This window comes from Chiloscyllium plagiosum, unplaced genomic scaffold (assembly GCF_037043375.1).
Source record: "Chiloscyllium plagiosum isolate Xiang-an unplaced genomic scaffold, Cpla_swu_hap1 HiC_scaffold_1, whole genome shotgun sequence".
NCBI classification, from domain to species: domain Eukaryota; kingdom Metazoa; phylum Chordata; class Chondrichthyes; order Orectolobiformes; family Hemiscylliidae; genus Chiloscyllium; species Chiloscyllium plagiosum.
The window spans coordinates 91,726,403-91,752,882 of record NW_028270139.1 but is presented as its reverse complement, the minus strand read 5'-3'; the positions used below and the strand labels follow the sequence as shown (position 1 = coordinate 91,752,882).

At 40.4% G+C, this 26,480-nt stretch overlaps 1 protein-coding gene across 2 annotated transcripts in view; it reads left to right on the top strand.

Moving 5' to 3' along the window:
* The window catches only part of LOC122549408 (ras-related protein Rab-3C), a 184,065-nt gene that overhangs the window by 132,914 nt on the left and 24,671 nt on the right, over positions 1–26,480 (top strand). For both annotated transcript variants that reach the window (XM_043689200.2, XM_043689190.2), the window contains exon 4: positions 25,667–25,791. In XM_043689200.2, the coding sequence (XP_043545135.1) occupies positions 25,667–25,791 (125 nt within the window). The remainder of the gene's footprint in view (positions 1–25,666; positions 25,792–26,480) is intronic.

The following is a 26,480-nucleotide window of genomic DNA, read 5'->3' as shown; positions in this document are numbered from 1 at the left end:
TTGTTTATAAAAGCTACAAAGACCAGAGGCCCAAGAACAGAGCGCTGCAGGACACCGCTCACCACTGCCCCAGAATACTGTCCATCTATAACCACTCTCTACCTTCTGTCAGCCAACCAATTCTGAATCCAGATAGCCAAATCGCCCTGTATCCCATTACTCCTGATTTTATGAATGAGCTCACCATGGGGAACTTTACCAAATGCCTTGCTGAAGTCCATATACACCACATCCACAGCTTGACCATCGTCAACCTGTTCCATCACCTCAATAAGATTTGTGAGGCATGACCTGCCCTTCCCAATGCCATGCTGACTGCCTTTAATCACACTGTGCTTTTCCAAATAGTCAAAAGTCCTATTCCTCAGAATTCTTTCCAAAACCTTGCTGACCACAGACGTAAGACTGACTGGTTTGTAATTCCCAGGTATTTTCCCATTTCCCTTTTTGAAAAGAGGAAAAACATTTGTCTCCCTTTAATCCTCCAATACGACTCCCGTGAAAAGTGAGGAAGCAAACATTGGCTCAGTAACCTCCTTTCTCACTTCCCGGAGCAACCTAGGTTAAATCTGGCCTGGCCCTGGGGACCTATCAATCTTAATGTTTGCCAAAATTTCCAGCACATCAACTTCATCAATCTTGATCTGGTCAAGCCTGTTTCCGAGCTCCTCAAAGTTCTCATTCACAACAAGGTCCCTTTCCTTAGCGAAAACTGAAGCAAAAAACTAATTCAGGGCTTCCCCTATCTGCTTAGACACCACGCACAAGTTCCCTATGCTATCCCTGACTGGCCTTACCTTCTTCCTGATCATTGTCTTATTCCTCATGTATGAGTAAAATGCCTTTGGGTTCTCCCTAATCCTTCCTGCCAAGCCTTTTTCATGCCCCCTCCTGGTTCTCCTCAGTCCATTTCTGAGCTTGTTTCTAGCAAGCCTGTAATCCTCTAAAGCTGTGCAAGACCCTTGCTTCCTCCACCTTACGTAAGCTGCCTTCTTCCTTTTGATGAGAAGCTCCTCTGTTCTCGTCATCTAAGGCTCCTTGATCTTACCCCTTCTTGCCTGTCTCAGAGGAACAAATTTATGCATCACTCACAGCAACCACTGCTCCTTAAACAGTCTCCACATGTCTGTTGTGCCCTTTCTGTGGAACAATTGTTCCCAATCTGTACTTTCCAACCCCTGTCTGATAGCGTCATGATTTCCTTTTCCCCAATTAAATATCTTCCCTTGGTAACTGCACCTTTCCCTCTCCAAGGCTATGGTAAATGTGAGGCAGTTGTGATCACTGTAACCAAAGTGTTCTCCCACCACAAGATCTGACACCTGTCCTGGCTTATTGCGGAGCACCAAATCCAAAATGGCCTCTCCCCTCATCGGCCTGTCCACATACGGGGTAAGGAAACCCTCCTGAACACACCTGATACAAACGGCTCCATCCAAACCATCTGCACTTAGGAGGTTCTAGTCAATATTGGGAAAGTTGAAGTCACCCATAACAACAACCCTGTTACATCTGCATTTTTCCAAAACCTGCCAGTCTATGAGTTCTTCTATCTTCTGACTGTTATTAGCGGGGTCTGTAGAAAACCTGTGGCTACAGGGTGGCTGTTCTCTTGCTGTTCCTAATTTCCACTCATACCGACTCAGTAGACAAACCTTCCTCAACAACCTTCATTTCTGTAGCTGTGATGCACTCTCTGATTAGCAATACTACACCCCCTCCTCGCTTTCCACCCTCCCTCTTCTTTTTAAACGTTCTAAACCTTGGAACATCTCACAACCATTCCTGCCCCTGTGAAACCCACTTCTCTGTTATGGCCACAACATCATAGAGCATGGATCAGTACTTGGAACTATGTTCATCACTCTTATTTTTGACATTGCTTGTGTTAAAGCAGACAAAGTTTAACCAATCCCTTTGTTTAATCACGTGAAAAGCCTTCCCGATAGACTACATCCTGTCACTGCCCCATCTACATCTAATCCCCTCTCAGATATGTAGCTCTGGTTCCCACACCCTTGCCAGACTAGTTTAAAACCTCCCAAACCACATGAACAACTCTCCCACCAAGGACTTTTGTGCCCCTCCAGTTCAGGTGCAACGTGTCTTTCATGTACAGGTCTCACCTTCCCCAGAAGACATCCCAATAGTCTAGATATCTGAAGCCCTCCCTCCTGCACCAGCCTCACAGCCATATGTTAAGCTGCATTCACTGACTGTTCCTCACCTCACTATCTCATGGCACCGGTAGCAAACCTGGGATCACTACTCTACTTGTCCTGCTCTTTACCTTCCAACCTAGCTCTCTGTAGTCACTTTTCAGATCCTCGATCCCTTTCCTGGCTATACCATTGGTGCCAATATGTACCACGATTTCTGGCTGCTCACCCTCCCTCTTCAGAATCCTGTAAACCCTATTGATGACTTATTTTCAAACAAGGACAGCCTGTCATAGAGTCACAGAGATGTATAGCATGAAACAGATCCTTTGGTCAACCCATCCATGCCGACCAGTTTTCCCAACCCAATCCAGTCCCACCTGCCAGCACCCGGCCCCTATCCCTCCAAACCCTTACTATTCATATACCCATCCAAATGCCTTTTAAATGTTGCAATTATACCAGCCTCCACCACTTCCTCTGGCAGCTCATTCCATACACGTACCACACTAGCTGAAAATCAGGCTATTCTGCAAAACTATGCCGACTTCTGTACTCTACACAAGTCTTCTTCCACCTACTTCATCTCAGTTTCTCAAAATATCCTTCTATTCCTTAATATATTTGACTAATTTCCTTCAAATGCATCTTTGCAAATTGCCTCAGCCATTCCACATGACAGCAAGATTCCCACCCTCACCTCTCTGAGTGGCCTTCTCGACTGTATCAGATTATAAAGAAAAAAACATCTTGAAGCAATGACTGAATGTATGAGAGAAAATGTTAAGAAGCAGACAATGCCTCTAACTGGACAAGGTCTGTGCTACAATTGCAATACAACTCTAATTGTGGTCTATATCATGTTGCTGTTATGTAGCTTATTGATAAACTTTATCAATGTGTTTGGTTAATATATCCTATGTAATAGAATGCTCTCTTTGGCCTGTTTATTTCACTGGAAGAAAGATGATTTGAGCAAATATAGGTGGGTTCCATGGTAATTGGCATCTGTAGGCCAAAAGGCTAGGGAACTCTCAAAAGATAGGTTCCAAAAACACCTTTACTGGTTTTTGTGCTGAGAACCTATTTTTGATTTTAAGACAACTGGTCTTTTGAAATCTGCAGCCCAATGAACTTGACCAGAGAAAGAACTAGAGCTTCTTTCCATGTGACATTTACTGCTGCTCACTTGTGCTCTCTGTATTCCCCACCTTTTCCGCATAATCTTGCACATTCTTCCTTTTCAGCTAACTAACTAATCTCCTTCGTAATTGACATTTCTCATCCCTGCAACTATCCTTGTGAGTGTTTCTTGAGTCTCTTTCTACTGTCTTCAGTAAAGTGGGATGCCTAGATCTGGATGCAGTGTTCTAGTTAAGGCCAATGATTTGTTCAAGTTTGACATAACCTTCTTACTCTTGTACTCTATTCCCCTGTTAATCAAGTCTAGGATACTGTATGGTTTATAAGCTGCACTATCAGCCTTACCTTGCAACTTGGATTGTTAAAAAGTGTGGTGCTGGGAAAGCACAGCAGATCAGGCAGCATCCGAGGAGCAGGAGAGTCGACGCTTCGGGAGTAGACCCTTCACCATCCCTGATGAAGGGCTAATATCCGAAACATTGACTGCCCTGTTCCTCAGATACTGCCTGATCTGCTGTACCTTTTCCAGCACCACACTTTTTAACTCTGGCTCTCCAGTATCAGCAGTCCTCACTTTTGCCTAGTTGCAACTTTCAATGATTTATGCACATATACATCAAGGACTTTGTCTTCCTGCACCCCCTTTAGAGTTGCACCCTTTATTTTGTGATATCTCTCTGTGTTCTTCTCAACAAAATGAATTACTTCACAATCTCCATATTGAACTTCATTTGCCACTTGACTACCTAATCTGACATTTTGAAGTTATAGTCTATCGTTTTTGCAGCTCACACTTTTGTGATCAACGTTTTGTGGCAATCTAATTGCGATGATAAAGAATTCCATTTTGCTTCAAATTACTAAAAGCATTACGTATTTTTCAATTAAATTTCAGAGGTAGAACTGTGTTGGCTACAGTTAGTGTGGGCAGAACAGAGAGGAAACATAAACATGATTAGAGAGTGCTCTTGATTTCAATAGGAAGCAATGAACCTGTGTGCACAGTGATGTTGATCACCTAATCAGTATGTTGTATTAGAGATGATCCAATGGTTTTGAAATATTAATACAATGTAAACTTTCAATTCCAGTTTAGTTTGACTCAGACTATTTGATAACAGGTATCAAAAGCAATTATAACCCTACCCAATGACTGGAATTCTGCTCCTCATACCGTTTAACTGCATTCAGTGCATGACTCCTTTGATTTTGTGGGTTATGTTCTACTAAGAAGACTTTCTGAACCCAAGTAAAAGCTTCTAAAAAGGACACATGTGGCAGTATTTTACTAGCCTGGGTCTCTCTACGACCATGAGTCTATGTGAATGGCAGTCTAATTGAGTAAGCGAGCTGATGGCCTCTGATTACTGACAAATCTTGGTTGATGGGGCTTTCCACCTCCAAGGTCCTGATCCCATGGGAGACCTGCTGATGACCTCTCAACTGGCTGGTCAGGAGAAAATACTGATGGTGCCTTCCAGAAAGGATTTGTATGTCTCTCACTGAGCCTCGAACTGGTAGCTAAGGCTCCAATTGCTTCCACAAAATTCTCTTAAGTAAAGTTTAAAACATTATTGAGGATGTTATCAACTCAGCGTACCAGGTGTAAGTCCATCAAAGTGGAAAGCAGTGGGTTCAATAACAAAGCATCCAATCCACAAAGCCCATTTAAAATTATCCTATTAATGAATTTCAGATACAGTTTCTATTATCATGCTAGCACTATATAAATTATGTTTTTTTGTTGTAATTTAATGATTTGTAATTATTAGTTTCAGTCTGAATAATGTAATCTAACAGCTTTTGTAAAGAATGTTCATAGGTAGGCAAACTGCTCAAGCTCCATACTAAATCATCCCAGCAAAAGAATCATTGCCAATTCTTTGCCAGAATTTATCATACAGAATACACTTAAAAATATAAGCTCCAGATCAGTAAGAGGCACAGGTATCAAAATTATTTTTATGAATACAAAGGCTTGAGAAGTGCAGCCTTCACCTTATTTGCCGTAGCAAGGTAGAAATTTAAAGTGCAATTATAATAGACATCGTACAATGTATGAATGGAGTAACTTTTGGATTACTTAATTTAGGGAGACTGCTAGAAAATTCTTGTCTATCCACTAAAAGGCAAGAGTGATTATTGAATAAGTCTTGGGAATTGTCCATAACATATTTTAACATACATAACTGCTAATCCAGTTCATTCTTACCAAATAATGCTGAGCAATGGAACAATAGAATTTAGGTAAGTGTTTGAAGTTGTTTCTCCAAAGTAAATCAAATTGAAACCTATATGAACATTTCAGTGGTGAATAATTCATCAAAATTAATTTCTCTTATTTCCTCATTCATGTTTTTCATTAAGAAAACAGAAATTTAAAAAATTTCTTAATAAATTTTGCAATGGATTTTGTATAAAATGTATGTTTAAAGCTAGAGGAACTTGTCCCTGTTAACAGAATTAGCTTTCCATTTTGTTTCTTTCAAGTCATGATCCTAAACTTTATATATAGAGAGAGAAAAACTGAAAGAATTGCGTATGCTGGAAAATTGAAACAAAAACATAAATTGTAAACTCTGTTTTCATTAATATATTGAGGCTGAGGCCAGTATCAAGATGAATATTTCCTGTAAGCTGCACATACGCATGTCCGTGCAGCAGCTAAGGAATCCTGCACCCGCTCTATCATCCTTCTCCATACGCTTTGCCTTAAGTAAACTGCTCTGTCCACTTCAAAGTCAGAACAGGAACAACAAAAATCGTAGAAAACATCAGTCAGTGCTACAAACCCAGTCTGGGAAAATGACTCAAAATGTCACGTTTTTCTCCCAGGGTGGCAGGATTCTCTGGGAGATGAGCAGAATAAGAGGAGAAGCTGTGGTTGTGGAAGTGGCATGTACAGAAACCTGATGGGCTTCCGTGATGGGTTTCCAACACTATATTGACATTTCATTTTTAAAAAAATCTCTCAGCCTTTATTCTTCACCCACTAAACACTTTCCTCGTGCCTCATACATGCCATCTTGTGCCCCAATCTCTCCCAGGCTCCTCAAACAACTGTTATGGCCTTTTATGTTCCAATGTCCAGTAATGTCACCGAACCCCCTCTGTAGACCCATATTCCTCAAGCCAAACTATGCTCCTCCAACCACCCATGTGGGCCCTTACACCCTCTAATTCAATCCATTCACCCTTCCACAAGCCTTTGCTCTTATACTTATTGTGCCAGCTCACTTAGCATTGACTACACACAAACCTCAGAATCCCTGCAACAATAAAATACAATTATATAATATAAAACTCCAAATATGTATTGCCAACTAGCTATATTAAAAAATACTCTCATTCATAAAATTCCATTAACTACATTTACAAATGAATAAAATCAACAAATAAATAAAATCTTATAACAACAAACATTTCTTCTGACACTAAATGTTGGAATTTATAGTCCAACATCAGAGCCTAAGACCACTTGGAACTGTTACTCAAACTGTGAACTGACACCCAACTAGAACAATAGATAGTTGTGAAATCAGTTATGCAGCACTAGTCCAGTGATGGAAATCTTCAGGTTTAGGTCAACAGACAGCGTGAAGTGGCAAGCAATCTTTTTACAACACTCCAGATTATTTTCTTCAAAGTTTAAAGGGCAGCACTTCTAAATGAGAAACCATACAATAGAATCCTACAATGTGGAAGCAGTCTATTGAGTCCACACCAACCCTCCAAAGAGTATCCCAACCAGATCCCAACCCTATCCCTGTAACACAGCCTTTCCCACGGCTAATCCACCTAGCCTGCACATCCCTGGACATTAAAGATAATTTAACATGGCCGGTCCACCTAACCTGCACATCTTTGGATTGTGGAAGGAAACCAGCACACCCAGAAGAAACTCACCCAATCATAGGGAGAATTTACAAACTCCACACAGACAATCACCCGAGGGTGGAATTAAATCAAGATCCCTAGTACTGTGAGGCAACAGTTCTAACCATTGAGCCACCATACTGCCCACATCATGTCTCAACAACTTGAAAACTTCCTTTGAAGAGTCCTCTGGATGTATCTCTTGATATTTTTGTCAAGTCCACAAAACCCTTGACAGATCTCTTGACATATTATCTGGTCAGCATGGACGAGTTGGCCCAAAGTGTCTGTTTTCATGCTGTACATCTCTATGACTCCATATTTGTTTGACAGTGCTTCAGAGAGTTTTATGAGTTTGTTTTGCTGGGTTTATTGACAATTCCAATGAGCTTGGCAGTAATGTTTTTTATGCACAATCTACATACATTTATGTCTACTTCTAACAATTTCACAGGGAGCATTACCTCTCCTAAAAGGCACCTTACTTTTTTCATAGGATACTTTACCACTTCAAAAGTGTCTAGGGAACAGATCCAAGGGGATCGCTCTCCAAAAAATGTTCCCCTGACTATCCAAATAAATCCACTAAGTTTGAACTTGTTCTTATCGTTTCGACTCTACACGTTTAGATTTTCATTTTCCAAGGATACCAAAATCCCTTTTGAACATTGTTAGCCTGTGATCAAAATGGCCAGCTGCATCTGTAAAATGCACAAGCACAAAATACACTTGGCTCCCATTCCAATCTCTGAACAAAAATGGAAAGAGCTATGTTGGCGGGGGGAGGGGTGTGAACTTGCTGTGTTTAACGTGAAAGAGAGGCTCACGTTTTGCTGAAAATCCAGGCCTTAGAACACAAAAGTAAGGAAGCAATGGTGAGCCTGTATAAATGCTGGTTCTGGGGTACTGAAGCTGAGGCATTGTGTCCATTTCTGGTCACTATTCTTTAAGAAAGATGTGAAGGCATTGGCGAGGATGCAGAATGGGTTCATGGAAATAGAATGAAGGATTTGCGTTCTATTGATAGATAAATGAAGCTGAGGCTGTTTTCATGAGAGAAGGAAAGGTTGAGTGGAGATTTCATAAAAGTGATCAAAATCAGGAGGAGTCGGGCATAGTAGCTGGTGAGAAAGTTTTTCCGTCAGTGTAGTGATCAAGAATAGATGATATTGATTTAAAGTGATTGACAAAAGAACCAGAATGGACCTGAGGATGAATGTTTGTACTCGACAAGTGTTTCAGATCTGGAATGCACTGCCTGAGAGTGTGGTAGTGAAGGTCACTTGTGGCTTTTAGTATGAATTGAGTAATTACCTGAAGAGAACAAATTTGCATGGCTCCAGGAAAAAGGCAGCTGGTGGGTGTAGTTAAACAGAGCAAGCATGGACATGACAGGCTAAATGAGTTTTGTTTCTGCCATTACAATTCTGTGAATCTTTCCATTTCTTTCTAATTTTACCTTCCTCAAATATTCATCCTCTTTGCTTTTAATCATGACCTTCAATATGTTTATATCGCCATCTGTTAAGACATTTAGTGCACAAACAATTTTCTGCATAATAAAGTTCTCTCACTCTCCTGGTTTGAAATGGTGACAGTGTGAAATGACCCCTATAGTTATCGACTTACTAAGCAGCAGAAGCTTATCAAAATCCAAAAATTTGAACAACTCCCTCCAATCTTTTCTCAATAGTCTCTGTTTTAGTGAAACCCAACAAGACATATGGAGTGTCCCTAGCAGAGTTCAACCATGTTATTCTTGAACCTGCCACATTGAAATTTGACCCCTGAAGAAGGAGGGTTAAAGTTAATCAGTGTTTTCTTATTTGATTAATAATGAAGAGACCTACAAGGAGAAGTATATATTTTATAAAATCAGATGAACATTTTCTTCCTTAACTTTTATTCTATCATATTGAAATGTCTTTTGGTACACTTTGTCTAAGCTGATACAAGAACACTGATCCCATGGATGAGGCTTTGGAAGATTGAACATTCCTGTGCCACCAGAGCCATGTTATTCTCTTCAGGAGAGTCTTTTTTGTATTTATTCATGGGATGCAGATGTAGTAGGCTGGGCCAGCACTTATTGTTCATCCCTAGTTGCCCTCAAAAATATGATGATGAGCTGCTTTCTTGAACTGCTGCAGTCCATTTGGTGTAGTTAAGCCCACAGAGCTGTGAGGGAGGCTGTTCTAGTACTGTGACTCAGCAACAGTGTAGGAGCATCAATATATTTCCAAATCAGGATGGTGAAAGGCTTGAAGGGCAACTTGCAGGTGGTGGTGTTTCCATATTTCTGCTACCCTTGACCTTCTGGTTAGTAGTGATTGAGGGTTTGAAAGGTGCTGTCTAAGAAGCCTTGAAGAATCCCTGCATTGCATCTTGTAGATCATACAATTTACCACTGAACACATTTGTGGAATGTTTGTCGAGCCAACCAAGTGGGCTGTTATCTCCAAGCGTAAAAATGTGTTGCTGGAAAAGTGCAGCAGGTCAGACAGCATCAAAGGAGCAGGAGAATCGACGTTTCGGGCATTAGCCCTTCTTCTCCAAGATCATGCTAAGCTTACTGAGTGCTGCTGGAGCAATACTCATCCAAGCAAATGAGGAGTATTTCACCATACTTGTACCTTGTAGACAAGAACAGGTTTTGGAGAATAATGAGATGTGTTCTTCACCGCAGTAGCCCTTGCCTCTGACCTGCTCTTGTAGCCACTGTATATAGGTTCTGTTCAAGCCCCAGGATGCTGATAGCAGGGGATTTCAGATGCTATTAAATGTCAAGGTGTGATAATTAGATTCTGTGTTGTTGAAGGTGGTCATTGCCTATTTTTTGAGCATTGTGATCCCCAAGGAGGCCAACAAAACAAACGAACTGAATTTACTAAAAACCCCAATGAGAAAATTAACAAACCAGATGTCACTATTTCTAGTGTTTATTTAATTAATTAAACATGAATAAACCTAATTTTAACATGAATGGGAAAATTGTTGTCAACATAAACCATAAAATGCATATTAAATAATGGATATAACATTGACACAATGGATTTAGTAGGCAATCCACTTAACAAAAATAGTATTAATTTCAGCCATATGGTCCTTCAAAACTGAATTTTTCAGAGAAAAATACAGTTCCTTTCCATTGAAGTTTTGCCACCAATGTTCATCCAATAGCAGCTCCCAATTAACTTGATTCCTTTGGGCAAGGTTGTCACCAAAATAATGTATTTGTGCAGGATTTCCTCAGCTCCGATCACTTCAGTCTGATGGCATACATCCCCACTCTAAAAACTTTTGCCTTAATCTCAAGCAACAACTCTATGCACTGTATTACACTTTGTTTGTTTGTTAGAAGCGGGTGTCACTGGATAGGCAAAAATTAATCACCCAACCCTAATTATCCTGGAGAATGTAGAGCTGAGCTACTTTCTTGAATTATGTTAAAAATCACACAGCATCAGGTGATAGTCCAACTTGATTATTTGGAAGCACAAGCTTTCAGAGTGCTGCTCCGTCATCAGTTAGCTACCTGACAAAGGAGCAGCGCTCTGAAAGCTTGTACTTGCAAGTAAACCTGTTGGACTATTACCTGATGCTGTGTGATTTTTAACTTTGTCCTCCCCAGTCCAACACCAACACCTTCACTTTTTGAATTACTGCAATCCTTAGGGATATGGAGACTTCCACAGTGCAGTTAAGAAGCAACTTCTAAGTTTTAACCCTGTTGCAGTGAAAGAATGGTGATTGGCTTCTTTGAGAACAGCAGACAAAAGAAACACCGGAGTCTAGATTAGAGTGGTGCTGGAAAAGCACAGCAGGTCAGGCAGCATCCGGGAACACCGGAGACAGTCTGCATCATCTGACCAAGGAGTCAGACAAGTGTTTCTGCAGCTGGAGATATGGTTCTATGTATATTGCTTCCAGTGTCAAGGATGTCACAGCGCAACTATGAGGCATTCTTCAGAGAGACAGTGAACAGTTAGAAGTTGTGGTCCACATTGTCACCAGTGACTTAAGTAGGAAGAGAGACATGGTTCAGAAATCAGAATTAAGGTAGTTAGATTGAAAATGAGCAAGCAAGACAGCAAATGTGGTAATCTTCGGATTATTCCCGATGCCACAAGCAAATGAGCACAGAAATAGAAGGAGAGGACAGATTAATGCATGGCTGGAAAGATGGTGCAGGAGGGAGAGCTTAACATTGCTGGGATACTGAAATGGGCTCTGGGGAAGATGAAACCTGTACAAGCCAGATGGGTTGCACCCCAGCAGAACTGGGACTAAGTTCCTTGTGGCGTATTTTGCAAATGATTTTGGAAGGACCTTAAATTAACTCAGCAGGGATGTGGAGACCGAGAAAGAATAATTGAGAACACAAAATATTTAGAGAGACAGATAGCATCTCTATAGAGAATAGAAAGTCAGTAGTTGAAGTTGGATCATTGAAAGAAAAGTGTTGAAGTGTAAATCAGCAAATATTCAATGTATAGTACATGAATTACTGTCCATGAATGCATTAAGTCTAGTAAGTAAGATTGGGGTGTTACAGACACAGGTTGCAATGTGGAAATGTGATTTGTAATAACATCAGATAGCTGTCTCAAGGATGTGCAGAATTGGGTGCTCAATATTCCTGGGTATTTATAAAGATGAAAGCGTGCTATCTGCCTTCTTGACCATCTTATCCACTTGTGTTGCCATTTGCTGGGAACTAAGGACCTGTACAGGCAGATCCTTTTCCGTATTAATGCTTCCAGGGGTTCTGCCATTTGCTGTGTACTTCCATCCTGCATTAGACCTTCCAAATGCATCACCTCACATTTATCTGGATTAAATTCCAATTTCCATTCCTCCACCCAAGCCTCCAGCCTATCCATATCCTGCTGTATTCTCTGGCAATCCTCCTCACTATTCCCAGCTCCCCCAAATTTTGTGTCATCCACAAACTTACTAATCAGACCACCTACATTCTCTCCAAATCAGCCCTGATCCCTGTAGAACACCACTCGTCATAGATCTCCAGCAAGAAAAACACCCTTCCATCGCTACTCTCTATCTGCATTCATTTGGTGCTCACACTAGATACCAACTAAGAGCTAACTCATGCCAAACCATATTTCCACCTTTTACATCCTTCACCTACCATGTCAACGTACCTAGTATCCACCAGTACTGGGAGGAAAAATGAAGTTTGATTACTAAATTTCATATATTTCAACTGCATTCTATTGAGAAAATACACCCATGCAGGTCAAACATGTACAATTTAGGGTTCCTCATGACAAGCTGTCAAAATCTCACTTTCATGGTGACAGCTTAAACAGCCACTTGCTGCAGTAACACACGCATACACAAATCCCAACCTGACCCGACTTCGAACTCTGAAGCAATGGGATGTGCCATCGTTGAAGGTAGGGTTTTTTCCCATTTTGGGCCATTGCTGCCATTTTTGCCATAACTGAGATCCTTTCCATTGTGCAGGAAATTTGGACCAGCAGGCAAATGTTTTGAAATAAATAGAATAGAATAGCTTTTATTGTCACGGGAACTCAACTGAGTGCAGTGAGAAGTTTGTAATGCCACCTCTTGGCGCTATCGTAGGTATAGAGTATCTAGATGCAGAAACTTTAACTGTTGTCACAGAGTTAAAATAGTAGGAAAACAAAATACAGAGTTTAAAAGCCCTGAATGAGAATAAAATGTATCTTTAAAGTAGTCAAGTCATATTCCTTTTCTTCTGAGTCTGTGCCCAGCAGGATTCAGAATATGAGGCTTCCCCTCTGTCCCGGACTCAACTCCAGAAATCATCCCTCCGGCCAGCCTACACTCGCTGTGCTCCCCACTACAGGACTTAGCCCATGACTCCCTCTGCTCCCCATTCCAGGACTCAGCCTGCAACTTGCTCTGCTCCCTGCTCTAGGACTCGACCCACAACTTGACCTACCTTCAACGATGGCACATCCCGTTGCTTCAGAGTTCGACATCAGGTCAGGTTGGGATTTGTGTATGCGTGTGTTACTGCAGCAAGTGGCTGTTTAAGCTGTCACCATGAAAGTGAGATTTTGACAGCTTGTCATGAGGAACCCTAAATTGTATGTGTTTGACCTGCATGGGTGTATTTTCTCAATAGAATGCAGTTGAAATATATGAAATTTAGTAATCAAACTCTCACCTCCAGTATTTTAAGAAATTAAAAGTTGGGAGGAGGCAGGAGAGAAGAAAAATGAGGAGGAAAAAAAGAAAAAGGACAAGGAACTGGTGAGTAGAGGACCTCGGGCTAGAGCGTCTTACTGTGCCACCATCTTGTTGCCAAATAGATTAACCATTTCTGATAATGGACAAACTAATTCACTTGCAGCTACATCATTAGGCTGGTTTACAACTGCTCAGGGTAGACAGTGAATGAAGAAATTACACAGCCTGCCTGATGGTACCTGAATGAGATTTAGAGCTATTTTTTCCTCATTTAAATTTCTTTGAGCTGCAAGTACTCAATGAATGACTGACAGATTATTGCCAATTGTGAGGTTGGTGCTGAAACCAACATTTCTGATACGGACCAAAGCCAGACATTAACCTTAATATGGAGGGAGAGACAACACAAAGAGTGGTGAGCACCAAACAGTGAATGGTAAATTTAGTTTGGTCAAAGAGAACTGTTAATTAAATTCCCTGGCCAGCAGGAAGCCAAGATACCAAGGTTTTTACCTCGTTTTTAGCCATCGGTTCTTTTGAAGATCAATTCTTTTTCTTCTGACAAATGTAGATATTGAGCTGCAACTATTATAATACAGTAACCTATTTATTAGCTGACACCTTCGGGACCAGGAGTATGCTGGTTGATCAATATTCCAGATAATCAAGATGTACGCATAACCACAATAAACTCTGACTGAGCGAAGCTTCGAAACATCAACAATCCCTCAAAAAAATTGATGTAACAATATAAACACACCTAAAATCAATGTTAGGATACACAGTAAGAATAGAAACATAATGCATGGCGTATACAGATCACTGTTATACTTTATTTACAGCGTCAATACTTGGACATGATGATAGATCCAGGATTTGAAATATATAATGTTGGCCAGTTTATTAAGAGTGCCTGGTTGATTAAGATGCCAGTTAAAATGAAGTTTGCTGTACAGTCAATGGCTGAGCCAGATTATTATATCAGGTAGAGTGGAGAGTCTCACTGGACACTCTTATTTTTAAATGGAACATTGAATCATAATATGCCCCAGTCTATGGATGGGGAGGAATTTGTTAGATATGTTGAAGAAAATTTTCTATATCAATAAAAGAAGGCAAATGTTGTATTGGTCGTCATTGCGAGAGGTTTCGAGTACAGGAGCAGGGATTTGTTGTTGCAGTCATACAGGGCCTTGGTGAGGCCACACTTAGAATATTGTGTGCAGTTTTGGTCTCCTTTTCTGAGGAAAGATGCTGTTGCTCTCAAGGGAGTGCAGTGAACAGGCTGATTCCAGGGATGGCGGGATTGACAAGTGAAGAGAGATTGAAAAGGTTGGGATTGTTTTCGCTAGAGTTCAAACAAATAAGTGGGGATCTCATAAAGATTGATAAAATTCTAAGAGGACTAGACAGGGTAGATTCGGGGGTGGGGGGTCGGGGTGGAGGTTGGTGTTTCTCATGGTGGGTACATCCAGAACCAGGGGTCACAGTCTGAGGATTTGGGGTGGACGATTTAGGACCGAGATGAGGAGACATTTCTTCACCCAAAGAGCAGAGAGCCTGTGCAATTCATTACCACAGGAAGAAGTTGATGTTGAAACATTGAATGTATTCAAGAGAGGTAGCTGGATAGAGCACTTGGGATGAATGGGATCAAAGGTTATGGGGAGAAAGCAGGAATAGGTTATTGAGTTGGATGATCAGCCATGATCGTGATGAATGGCAGAGCAGGCTCAAAGGGCTGAGTGGCCTCCTCCTGCTCCATCTTCTATGTTACTTTGTACCTACTAGAGAACATGACCTTCTTGTGGGAAATAAATCAGGGCAAGTGATTGAAGTGTTAATAAAGGAGCACTTTGGGACCACTGATCATAATGTTATTCATTTTAAAATAGTTATGGAAAAGGATAGGCCTTGTATAAAAGTTAAAGTTCTAAACTGGAGTCAGGTCATTTTTGATGGTATGAGAGAAGAACTTTCAAAATTGATTGGAGTAGACTGTTCATCTGTAAAGGGACGACTGGCAAGTGAGAGGATTTCAAAAGAGGTAACAAAAGTTCAGAGGTGGTATGTTCCTGTTAGAGTGAAGGTTAAGGCTTGTAGGAATAGGGAACAAAGGATGACTAGAGATATTGAGGCTCTGACCAAGAATAAGAAGGAGGCATATTTTACCCCTTTATATTTCAGGTATAGACAACTCGGATCAATCGAATCTCTTGAAGAGTATAAAGGTTGTTTGGGCATTCTTAAGAGGGAAACCAGGAAGGCAAAGTGGGGAAATGAGATAGCCTTGGCAGATAAGGTAAAGGATAATCCAAAGAGATTCTACGAGTATATTAAAGACAAAATAACAACTATGGAGAGAACAGGTCCCCTTAAAGATCAACAAAGCTGTCTGTGCATGGATCCACAGGAAATGGGAGAGATACTAAACAAATGTTTCACTTCAGTATTTGGTGTGGAGAAAGACTTGGAAGCTAGGGAACTCGGGGAAGTAAATATTGATGCTTTGAATCAGTTCATATTACAGAAGAGGAGGTACTGGAGGTCTTCAAAGCAATAGGGAAGATAAATCTTCAGGACCTGGGAAAATAAATGTATCTCCAGCACCTGATCAAGTGTTTCCTAGGATATTGCTGGAAAGCCAGGGAAGAAATTACGATTCCCCTAGCAGAGATATTTGGATCATCTATAGCCACAGATGAGGTGCCTGAAAACAGAAGGGTAGCTAGTGTTGTGCCTTTAGTTAGGAACGGCTGTAAGGAGAAGCCTGGGATTCCTATAGCCCTGTGAGTCTGACATCAGTGGCAGGTAAGTTATTGGAGAGGATCTGAGAGACAGGATTTACATGCATTTGAAGAGGCAAGAACCAATTAGGGATAGTCAGCATGGTTTTGTGCGTGAGAAATCGTGCCTCACAAACTTGATTGACTTTTTTGAGGATGTGAGCAAGAAAATAGATGAGGGCTGTGAGGAGTGTTGTAGAACAGAGAGTCCTAGGGATTCAGCTACATAGTTCATTGAAAGTTGCACCACAGGTCGACAGGATGGTAAGGAAGGCATTCAGAACATTTGCTGTCATTGCCAAGGCCTCTGAGTTTGCATTGGATGTCATGTTCTGTTTCTACAGGGCATTGACAAGGCCATTTTGGAGTACTGCATACAGTTCAGGTCACCCTTCTGTAGGAAGGATATTATTAAACTGAAGGGGGTGCAGAAAAGATTTCCAAGGATGTTACTGAGAATGGAGGATTTGAGGAGAGGCTGGATAAGCTAAGCCTTGTTTTACTGGAGGAAAGGAGACTGAGTGGTGACCTTAAAGAGGTTTATAAAATCATGAGAGGCATAGATAAAGTGGATAACAAAGGTTGTTTCTCTAGTTCAAAACTGGCAAGCATAATTTTAAGGTGAGAGGAGACAGATTTGGAAAGGGCCTGAGGGGCAACTTTTTCACATGGACAGTGGTTCGTATGTGGAATGAACTGCCAGAGGAAATTGTAGATGCAGGTACAGTTACAACATTTAAGAGACATTTGGACAGATACATGAATGGAAAAGGTTTAGAATGAAATGGACCAATTGCAGGCAAATGAGACTAATTTAGTTTGACAAATGTAGTCAGCAGAGACGAGTTGGTCTGAGAGGCCTGTTTCTGTGCTGTATGACTCTATGACTCTGTACACTGAAGATGTTTTGTTTATAATTTGTAGATGAAGTATTTTCATCTACTCTGGTTTCAGTGACTGTGGTTTGGAGTTGCCCAGGAGCTTAATGGAAAATGGAAGTTAGAGAACCTCCACACCATATCTTTTCCAAAGTATTTAGGGGTGATATCTTTTTGACCGCATTTGGTTTTCTAAACTTTACTGGAGTTGATGTCCCATTATCAAAGATTAACAGCGCAGGCCTAAATGGACTTAAGCAGCTTCAAACAAACAGTGATGATGGATGTTGAAGTTGTCATGGGTACATTCTACAATTCACTTGACTTCCTAGAGCATCACCACATTCCACTGAATGGGTGGGGAACAGAATACTCCACCGTGGGCAACCAAGTTGTTTGATGTTGTAGAAGATAATGGTTCTGGAAGGGTTAATGTTGGAGACTCATTAAGCTCCACCTAATTTGGTCATGGGACAGGAAAAAGCGGAACATCTTAGGATGTGAAGCACTGTAGATCAATATTGACAAGTCTTCTCATTGTTGTAGTGACAATGTTCAATGAACTAATGTAACTTGTACCTAAACACTATCATGCAATAAATTACATGTTTTAAGACAAGCGCCATTTTGTGCTAAGAGTCAATATGATTGTTCCTCCACCATCATAAATTAGATAGGCTCTTGAATTGAACAAAAGAAAGACAATTGGGTACAGCTTCCTTCCTACCCACAAATGCCTCATGACGATCAGCAATAGACATTGTTGCTTGATACCCAAGGTACAATGGTGTAAAAAGATTCATTGGACGTGGGAGAAGAAATTTCCAGGAGATCAAGTGAGTTTACTGCTTTAAGGACATTACCACTTTAAGAATTACTCACACACACAGTCAACAGCTGCAAACACTTGAACAATTAAACAGGCAGCAGAAATTAGTCTTTACTTCAGACCTGGGGAAGGAGAGCAGAAAAACCAATATGAGCACACTAGTCACATTTGACCAGTACAGGTTCTATTGAGTAGCAAAGGTCTGTGAGGGCCTTTCCAGTCACAGACTTAGTTAGGAAGCAAATCTATCAGAGTTCTGTGGCTAAAGTTAGAAATTGGGCAAGGAAAACCTTTAAATTAACAGTGCAAAAATCAGGCCACAAAGGCTAAAAATACATTAAAAAGCTTTACGATAGGGTCATCTGCCAGGGAATTTCAAAACACTCAAGACAGAACCCAGAAAGAAGTATTGAGATTACCTATGTTTGTACTGTTAACAGGAAGGAACTGTGTGATTATACAGGACTAGTGGACACGTTTTCCATTCTTTCCCTCAGTGAATAACATTTGCAGAACAGAAATCCCCTAAGTTTTTAAGCTGAAGCAAATACTGTCAACAAAAATGGGCAGATTATCACACTTCAGTTGATTGAGGAATATTTAACTGATGTCATTCAAACAGCAAAATCAACTGCTGACCGTAGTTATAGCAGATTTGAATTTGATGTGAGATGATGAAGTGACAGAAATTCAAAGGGAATGTTTCAATTCTGCATCTTCCAAAGCAGAGTTATCAGTACCAGTGAGGTAATTCTCAATGAGCAGCAATCCTGATAATGAGGATGGCAAATTATCTGCTGCACAAGTACAATGACCACAGAGGGTGAATGAAGCCATCCAATGTCCAACACACATCTGACACCACATTTGAGAATAAGAATTTACTTACTGAAAATGAAGATGAGCTGCACATGACTCTAGAAAAGCTAGACCAAAATGCACAGATTCAGGATATGATTGATGAGGAGAAATTACATGGTTTGGATACCAAAAAATAAAAACACTTGTTTTCACGGAGCAGCCACCTTCCATGATGGCAACTCATGAGATTAAACATACAGCACAGAACAGACCCATTCGGCCCTGGATGTTGTGCCGACCTGTGAACTAATCTAAGCCCTACACTATCCCTTCATCATCCATGTGCTTATCCAAGGATTGTTTAAATCCCCCTACTGTGGCTGAGTTACCTACATTGGCAGGTAGGGTATTCCACGCCCTTACCATTCTCTGAGTAAAGAATCTGCCTCTGACATCTGTCTTAAACCTATCACCCCTTAATTTGTAGCAATGCCCCCTCGTACAAGCTGACACCATCATCCAAGGGGAAAGACTTTCACTGTCTACCCTATCTAATCCTCTGATCATCTTGTATGTCCCTTTCAAATCCCCTCTTAGCCTTCTTTTCTACAACGAGAACAGACCCAAGTCTCACAGACTTTCCTCATAAGACCTTCCCTTCAGACCAGGTAACATCCTAGTAAATCTCCTCTGCACCTTTTCCAATGCTTCCATATTCTTCCTATAATGGGGCAACCAGAACTGTACACAATATTCCAAGTGTGCAGCACTAATATTTTGTATGGTTGCAGCATGACATTATGAATAAAGGCTCGTGGTTTTTTTTTAGATTTAGCCAAGAAGAGTTCTTGGTAAACAAGCAGGAGGCTGGAATAACACAGCAAACCAGGCAGCATCAGGAGGTGGAGAAGTCAACATTTCAGGTGTAACCCTGCTTCAGGACTGGGGATGGGTGTAAGGGGAGCTGCAGATAAAAGGGGGCAGGGGAGCATTTTGGGTGGGGAGAGGGGCAGAGTGGTGAGGCATGATAGGTGAAGACAGGTAGAGGGTACAACCTGGTTGGTCGATGGGAGGAATGAATTTGGTTACAGGTGGAAGGAAGGATCGGTCGGAGGATTGGAAGAGAGGGGAAGGGGCAAGAAAGGGAACCGGAGGATGGGAAAGTAAGCTATTTGAAATTGGAGAGCTCAATATTGTGTCCTCTGGGCTGTAGGCTGCCCCGGTGGAAGATGAGGTGATGTTCCTCCTATTTGCAGTCTGATTTGTTGTGGCAATGGAGGAGGCCGAGGATGGTGATATCAGCAAGGGAATGGCATTGGGTACTTGGGCCTTTGCAACCACATACCAGGATCCCCAAGAACTCTGTAACCTCTGTCTTCGCTCCGGATGTCTCCTCCATTGCTGCCCCAGATTGTGCCAACACAAAGATTCAGACTGGCCTCGATTTTCCTCCAACTTCTGCCTCCACTTCTGACTCTACCAACTCTGCAGTCAAGACTCGGATTCCATTTCCCAGGGCGCATCCATGCCTCGCATGATCTTATACATCTCTAAAAGATCCTCCCTCAGTCTCCTATGCTCTAAAGAAAAAATCCTAGCTTATCCAACCTCTCCCTATAACTCAGACCATTGAGTCCTAGCAACATCCCTGTGAATCTCTTTTGCATCCTTTCCAATTTACTAACATTCTTCCTACAACAATGTGACCAAAACTGAACACAATACTCCAAGTGTAACCTCACCAACATCCTGTACAACGGCAACATAACTTTCCAACTTCTATACTCAATGCCCTGTCTGATGAAGGCCAGTGTGCCAAAAGCCTTCTTCACTACCCTGTCTACCTGTGACTCCACTTTCAGAGAACCATGGACCTGAACTCAAAGATCCCACTGTTCCACTACACTTCTTAAGGTCCTACCATTCACCATGAAATTCCTATCTTGAAGTGACTTTCCAAAATGCTTATCTATATTAAACTCCATTCGCCATTTCTCGGCCCACTGAAATGAATTAGTGCTTTCTGTTTGCAAGCTGGGTGGTTCTCTACTGCACTGGCTTCACACAAGCCATAACCACCTTGTCAGGAGCAAATCAGAACATTATTGGCAAACACTTTTCCCTATGTTAAGGACCCATTGGTTCTGTGGTGTCTTTTTCATTCACTCACAGAATGTGGGTGTTGGTAACTGGGCTGACATGTATTACCCATCCCTGTTTACCCTTCGGAAGTTGGTGGTCAGCTGCTCTCTGCAGTCCATTTGATTTAGGTGGACCCATTAGGGAGGAAGTTCCAGGATTTTGACCTAGTGACAATGAAGGAATGGCGATATGTTTTCACCTCAGGATGGTGAGTGGCTTGAAGGGACCCTGAAAGTGGTGGTGTTCCCATATATCTGCTACCCTTGTCACTCTAGCTGTAATGATTGTGGGTTTAGACAGTGGTTTGTAAGAAACTTCTGTTCCTGTACACTGTTGCCTGTAAAATGTAACATCGTGTATAGCTCAGTGTGCTTTAGCAAATGTGAAACAGCATAAAAAACATAAAACTGCCATTATCTCTTTACATTCTCCTAGTTTAAAGTAACATTCTTTCTTTAGTGCTCCATCCAAAAATAAACATATGTGGACTTTCCAATATTAAGTACCACCAAATCTGATTGGGTGGGATAAGGCAGAGAATCTTAGTCTCCTGGAGCGCAGACCTCTATCCTCCATTTTTTTATGGCAATGTTTATCCAACTCATGTAAAGTCTACCAAGGGCAGCACGGTGGCACAATGGTTAGCACTGCTGCTTCACAGCGCCAGAGACGCGGGTTCAATTCCCACCTCAGGCAACTGTCTGTGTGGAGTTTGTACATTCTCCCCGTGTTTGTGTGGGTTTCCTCTGGGTGCTCTGGTTTCCTCCCACAGTCCAAAAATGTGCAGGTTAGGTGAATTGGCCAGCCTAGATTGCCTGTAGTGTTAGGTGAAGGGGTAAATGTAGAGGAATAGGTCTGGATGGGTTGCTCTTCAGAGGGTCGGTGTGGACTAGTTGGGCCGAAGGGCCTGTTTCCACACTGTAAGTAATCTAATCTAATTTTAAAAATTACTATCATACAATAAACTAATATTGCCCTCTGTTTTCTTAAGACTCATTAGCAGTTTTAACCCAAACAGACTTTTAGACCCTCCTGGGTAACAAGGGCACATTTGGACTTGGAAACTGCAATTGTGTTCTACAGCCAATTTTAATAAGACTTTGTCTGCTTAGGTGGAGGTAGCAGTGGAGTGGTAATTTTTTTTGAAAATTCATTCGGGGAATGCGTGTTTTGCTGGCTAGCCCAGGATTTATTACTCATCCCTGGTTGCCCTTGAGAAGGTGGTAGTGAACTGCTTTCTTGAAGCTCTGCAATCCCTTGGGAGTAGATAGACGCACATTGCTGTTAGTGAGATTGTAAGTTGATGGAAAACTCCATCAATGTTACAACACCAACTTTATGTGTCATTCCTATTATCTCTACATTGACATCACTCCCAAAAGCATATTGTGACATCAAATCTAAACAAATGAAATTTTCTTTTGTTTAAAAAATTACTCAAGACTTGATCTTCATGCAGGCTCAGTTCCAGAAAGTGTGTGATGTGAGAAACCAACAGTGAAACTAACCTGTTAACTGCCAAGTCTTACTGACACTGCAGCCAGCAAGCTATATTTGCTGTAGTGAAACCATTTGAGAGTAGCTTTCCCATTATCTTTGTTTATGACCTATATTAAAACAAATTAATTATCCTCCCAAACAGAATTGACAAGGTGATGATATTGTCAGATTATCATATCATTGTGCCCTGTTCCTCCAAACACACGGCAAAGCACTTAGTAGATCAGCAACAGTGTCAGTTGAAACTAGTTTTTTTTATTTAGTTGGTGCCTTCACTGAATTAAATGGACCAACAACGTCGATTGTTTCCCAGGCAACTATTATCGTCTCTGACTAAGATGCCCCTTAGGTCTATTCTTGTTAATCTCAAAGATTTTCTTTGATTTATTGTCTGACATTCTATATTTTGAGTCAGGTTAGACACTTTGCTTTCTACATGTTGAGATCAATTTCTGAAATGAACAGTCTGGGAAATAAATACACGAGCCATTAATGTCAATTTGGCCAACTGCCCTTGTGCAGCACTTGCTTGTTATCATGCTGAAACTATAGTGAGCCTTAAAGAAAATTAATTGTTCATTTTAACAGAAATTGAGCACTCTATAATTACTAATAGTGTACTTTGAATAAGCTGGTAAACATGTAACATTTCAGCTTTTAATTTTTCACCTTTGCAAAGTGCTAATGGTTGATAAAGAACACACAGCGCTGACAAATTCACATCAATTTGCAAAGAAGTGGTTATGTGCTGGATTTAATTTTTATTATTATTTGGGTCATTTAGATATCTGACAGAGACAGGGAATGGTTACAGTGACAGGTTACACCCATGTATCATCTTCAAGGTATTGAATTACTCAACAAAAATTGGAAAAAAAGCTGGAGACTGAGAAATAGAGATATAAAGATTAGTAAGCTGACTGAATAGAAAATCAAAGAAATAGTTGTCAAGTAGATATTTGAAGAAGAAATAGTAAGATGGAAAAGAACGGGATGAAAAATATTTGAAGGCTCTTTAGCTAAAATGGAACTGAATGGAATGCAAAGGGAAATACAAATGATGTGCACTGGAATAGTAAGGGAATAGGCCTTGGAGATAGTCAGCACTACAGATGCTGGAAGTCAGAATCAATAAAATGTGGAGCTGGAAAGGCACAGCAGGTCAGGCAGCGTTGGAGGAGCAGGAGAATCGACATAATTGGGACTGATGATGGATCCCGACCCATCAGCTCTCCTGCTCCTCTGATGCTGCCTGACCTGCTGTGCCTTTCCAGCTCCACATTTTATCGACAGGGAATAGGACTTACTATGTGACAGAACACAGACAGCAAAACCTTTAACAAACTGCGATTTATAAAAAGTAGAGTTCCAGTAACCAGAAGAGACTAATGAAACTGGAAGTCGTGAAGCATGGTAAGCATTTGAGTGATGGTCAGATTGAGAGTAAAAGCTTGGAAATCTTACAGCGAATAAGAATCTATATCTAGTGCTTTGGGAACTTTCTTTCATTGCTGTGCATTGTACCGTAGATATACAATACCCTTTCTTTCTGTATTAATTTTATTAAATTCATGCTTGTACCCAGCCCAATCATTGCGATGTTTTCTTTAGTTTACTTGTATATCTTCTCAGCCTTTATATTACTTTACAATCAGCTTTTATTTTCCTCCTGTGTTTCCCCCTGTACCTGAGATGGAAACCTTTTCTCCTTCAACTGTTTTGGAGTAAGTGTGAACAAGAATTTCACTGGATCTGTTCTGGGACCTACTTCAAAGACATGCCTCAAACCTAATTTCAGAAAAGCGCTAATTCTTTATTGTGCTATTCTGACATTTTCCAATTCCCAGGTAAAATTTAATTCAGTGCTAACTTTGAAAATATGTTGTGGATCTGTACCTGTTGTTTCCTGAGCAATGTTTACTGAATTTGATGGTGATGAATATGCCAGATGTTATCAGTCAACTTGACAAATGAGTAACAGCAGTCAGGATTCAGGTTGAACAATCATTGATTTTCTTATGTAATCAAAGAAAGCCAGTATCATCGTTATAAAGTCCAAATTCAATCCTGCCTTCATGATTGTGGAAGGGTGTAGGAAAGCATAGAAACAAGGAAAAAAACTGAAAAGAGATATAAAGGAAAAACACACACATACTTGAAAGATCAATAACATAAAAGCCACAGTAGCGTGATGGTATTTCCCAAAATACTGCTTAGTCCTGCACAAGCCAAGTATTTCAGATATAAAGTAGCTCCTTCTCTATTCACCATACTTACCTCAGCCATTACATTCTGAGACCAGCTAAAAGAACTACATCACATGAAGAACAGATGGTTTCACTTCTAAATTACGCTGCAACCATTCATGTAGCAACACATTGTACATGGTATAAAATTCTATTTAAAATCAAAACTTTGCATTTAACAGCAACCTAGGTATATGTATGCAGATGGCTGAGGTCCTTGGTTAATATTCACAGCATAACATTTGTTTGTAACTGCCAAGATGATTTCATGACTCTTGATAATAATTTTCTCACACAGTGTGACCAAATGGTACATAAAAGATAGGCCACAAAATGCATGATTATTGAATAATGTTTGATCCTCTAAAATTAGTATGATACAAATAACCAATCTTTAGAATTAAGCACTGCTTCATCACTTGCATTTGAAATTACATGTAGAAACAGCATAGAATAGAAATGGTTTGTACGTAATACTTTATCAAGGGAAATATTCCATGATGTTATTAAGCATCTGTATCCTCATGCACCTTTTTGTCAGAATATTAAACAAAGAAATACTGTGGGAATATGTTATCAAATTTTAAATGGATATACTTCATTGAAAATGATTGAAAAGTTTGCAGGTATTTTCATATTTGTGACTTATAAATTACAACATCTTACAAAATAAAATGCATAAAGAAAGTTATCATACTAGTCATCCATTATGAGACTTGCAATTTGTGTCAGTCATTCTATTTGTCAAATATTTATTCCTTCCTCGTCTAACGTCGGTCTGGTGAGTAATGCACCTGACCAGTTCCACACTTCCTATCACAACAGTCTCAGTATTACACATATTACTAAGAAAATGGATTTTTAAGTCTTAATGTAACACTTTAAAATTGATTGAGACTGAAAGTGACAAGAAAAGCCAGTGTAAAATTACATTTTAAAAGTATTGTCAAGAAATGCATCAATACAAATATAGCCCATCTTTCCAGCCCATCTTGTTTCTGGATAAGATTTTGAAAAGCGTTATGTTTTACATAATATTAGTCACTATATTATTCAAACAAAAGCAACAAACCTCAATCTAATGTATTCTCCAATTTCCTCTTAGGTCAACCCAAATCAAGACATACTCCTGGGATAATGCACAGGTTATTCTGGTTGGCAATAAATGTGACATGGAAGATGAAAGGATAGTATCTATGGAGAGAGGGAAGCAGTTGGCAGATCAACTTGGTATGTTCGGCGAATGTGAATTGTCATGTTTACCTGATATTTAATGAATTTTGTTGATTACATACTGTTACAAGTTAAGACCTAGTGGACATACCCTCTTGGTTTGACTCAGTCTGATTTGATATGTGATCCGGGCACCCATTTGATTCTCAGTGCCTATGTGATATGATCATCTAGAGACCAGAACTGTATGTTCATGTCTTTTGTTCACATACTGCTTCAGTCCTTCTGAAAATGGACTGGAGAAACGTCTAATGAGCTGAAGGCAGCTATGAATTTTTAAATCAAATTCAATTGATCCAATTTGTCACACATAAACTAAAGAGCTAACAGTGTTTCACATTATGTGAGTCTCCTTGTTTAACTTTAGAATCTTCTAACAATTCTCCAGCTTCTTGAAGCCTTGATCTGTCTGCTAGACTCTGGCTCATTTGGAGATCCATTGGGAAAATCTCAACTGATGGTCCAAATTGACTATTCACCATGTGGCATAGGTAGCCTTTGCTTCCTCCCGCAAGAAATGAAGGGTAACTAACCTAACATGTTATGTTACAACTTTGCTCCTATCCCTACCTCCTTATCTACTTCTGTGGCACAGGGAAAATTCAGCCCAGGTTGTGAAGTTTTTTTTTAAGACAAGTTTAAAAAAAAAAATCATTAGTTGCTGTGGGATATGATCTTACATTTAG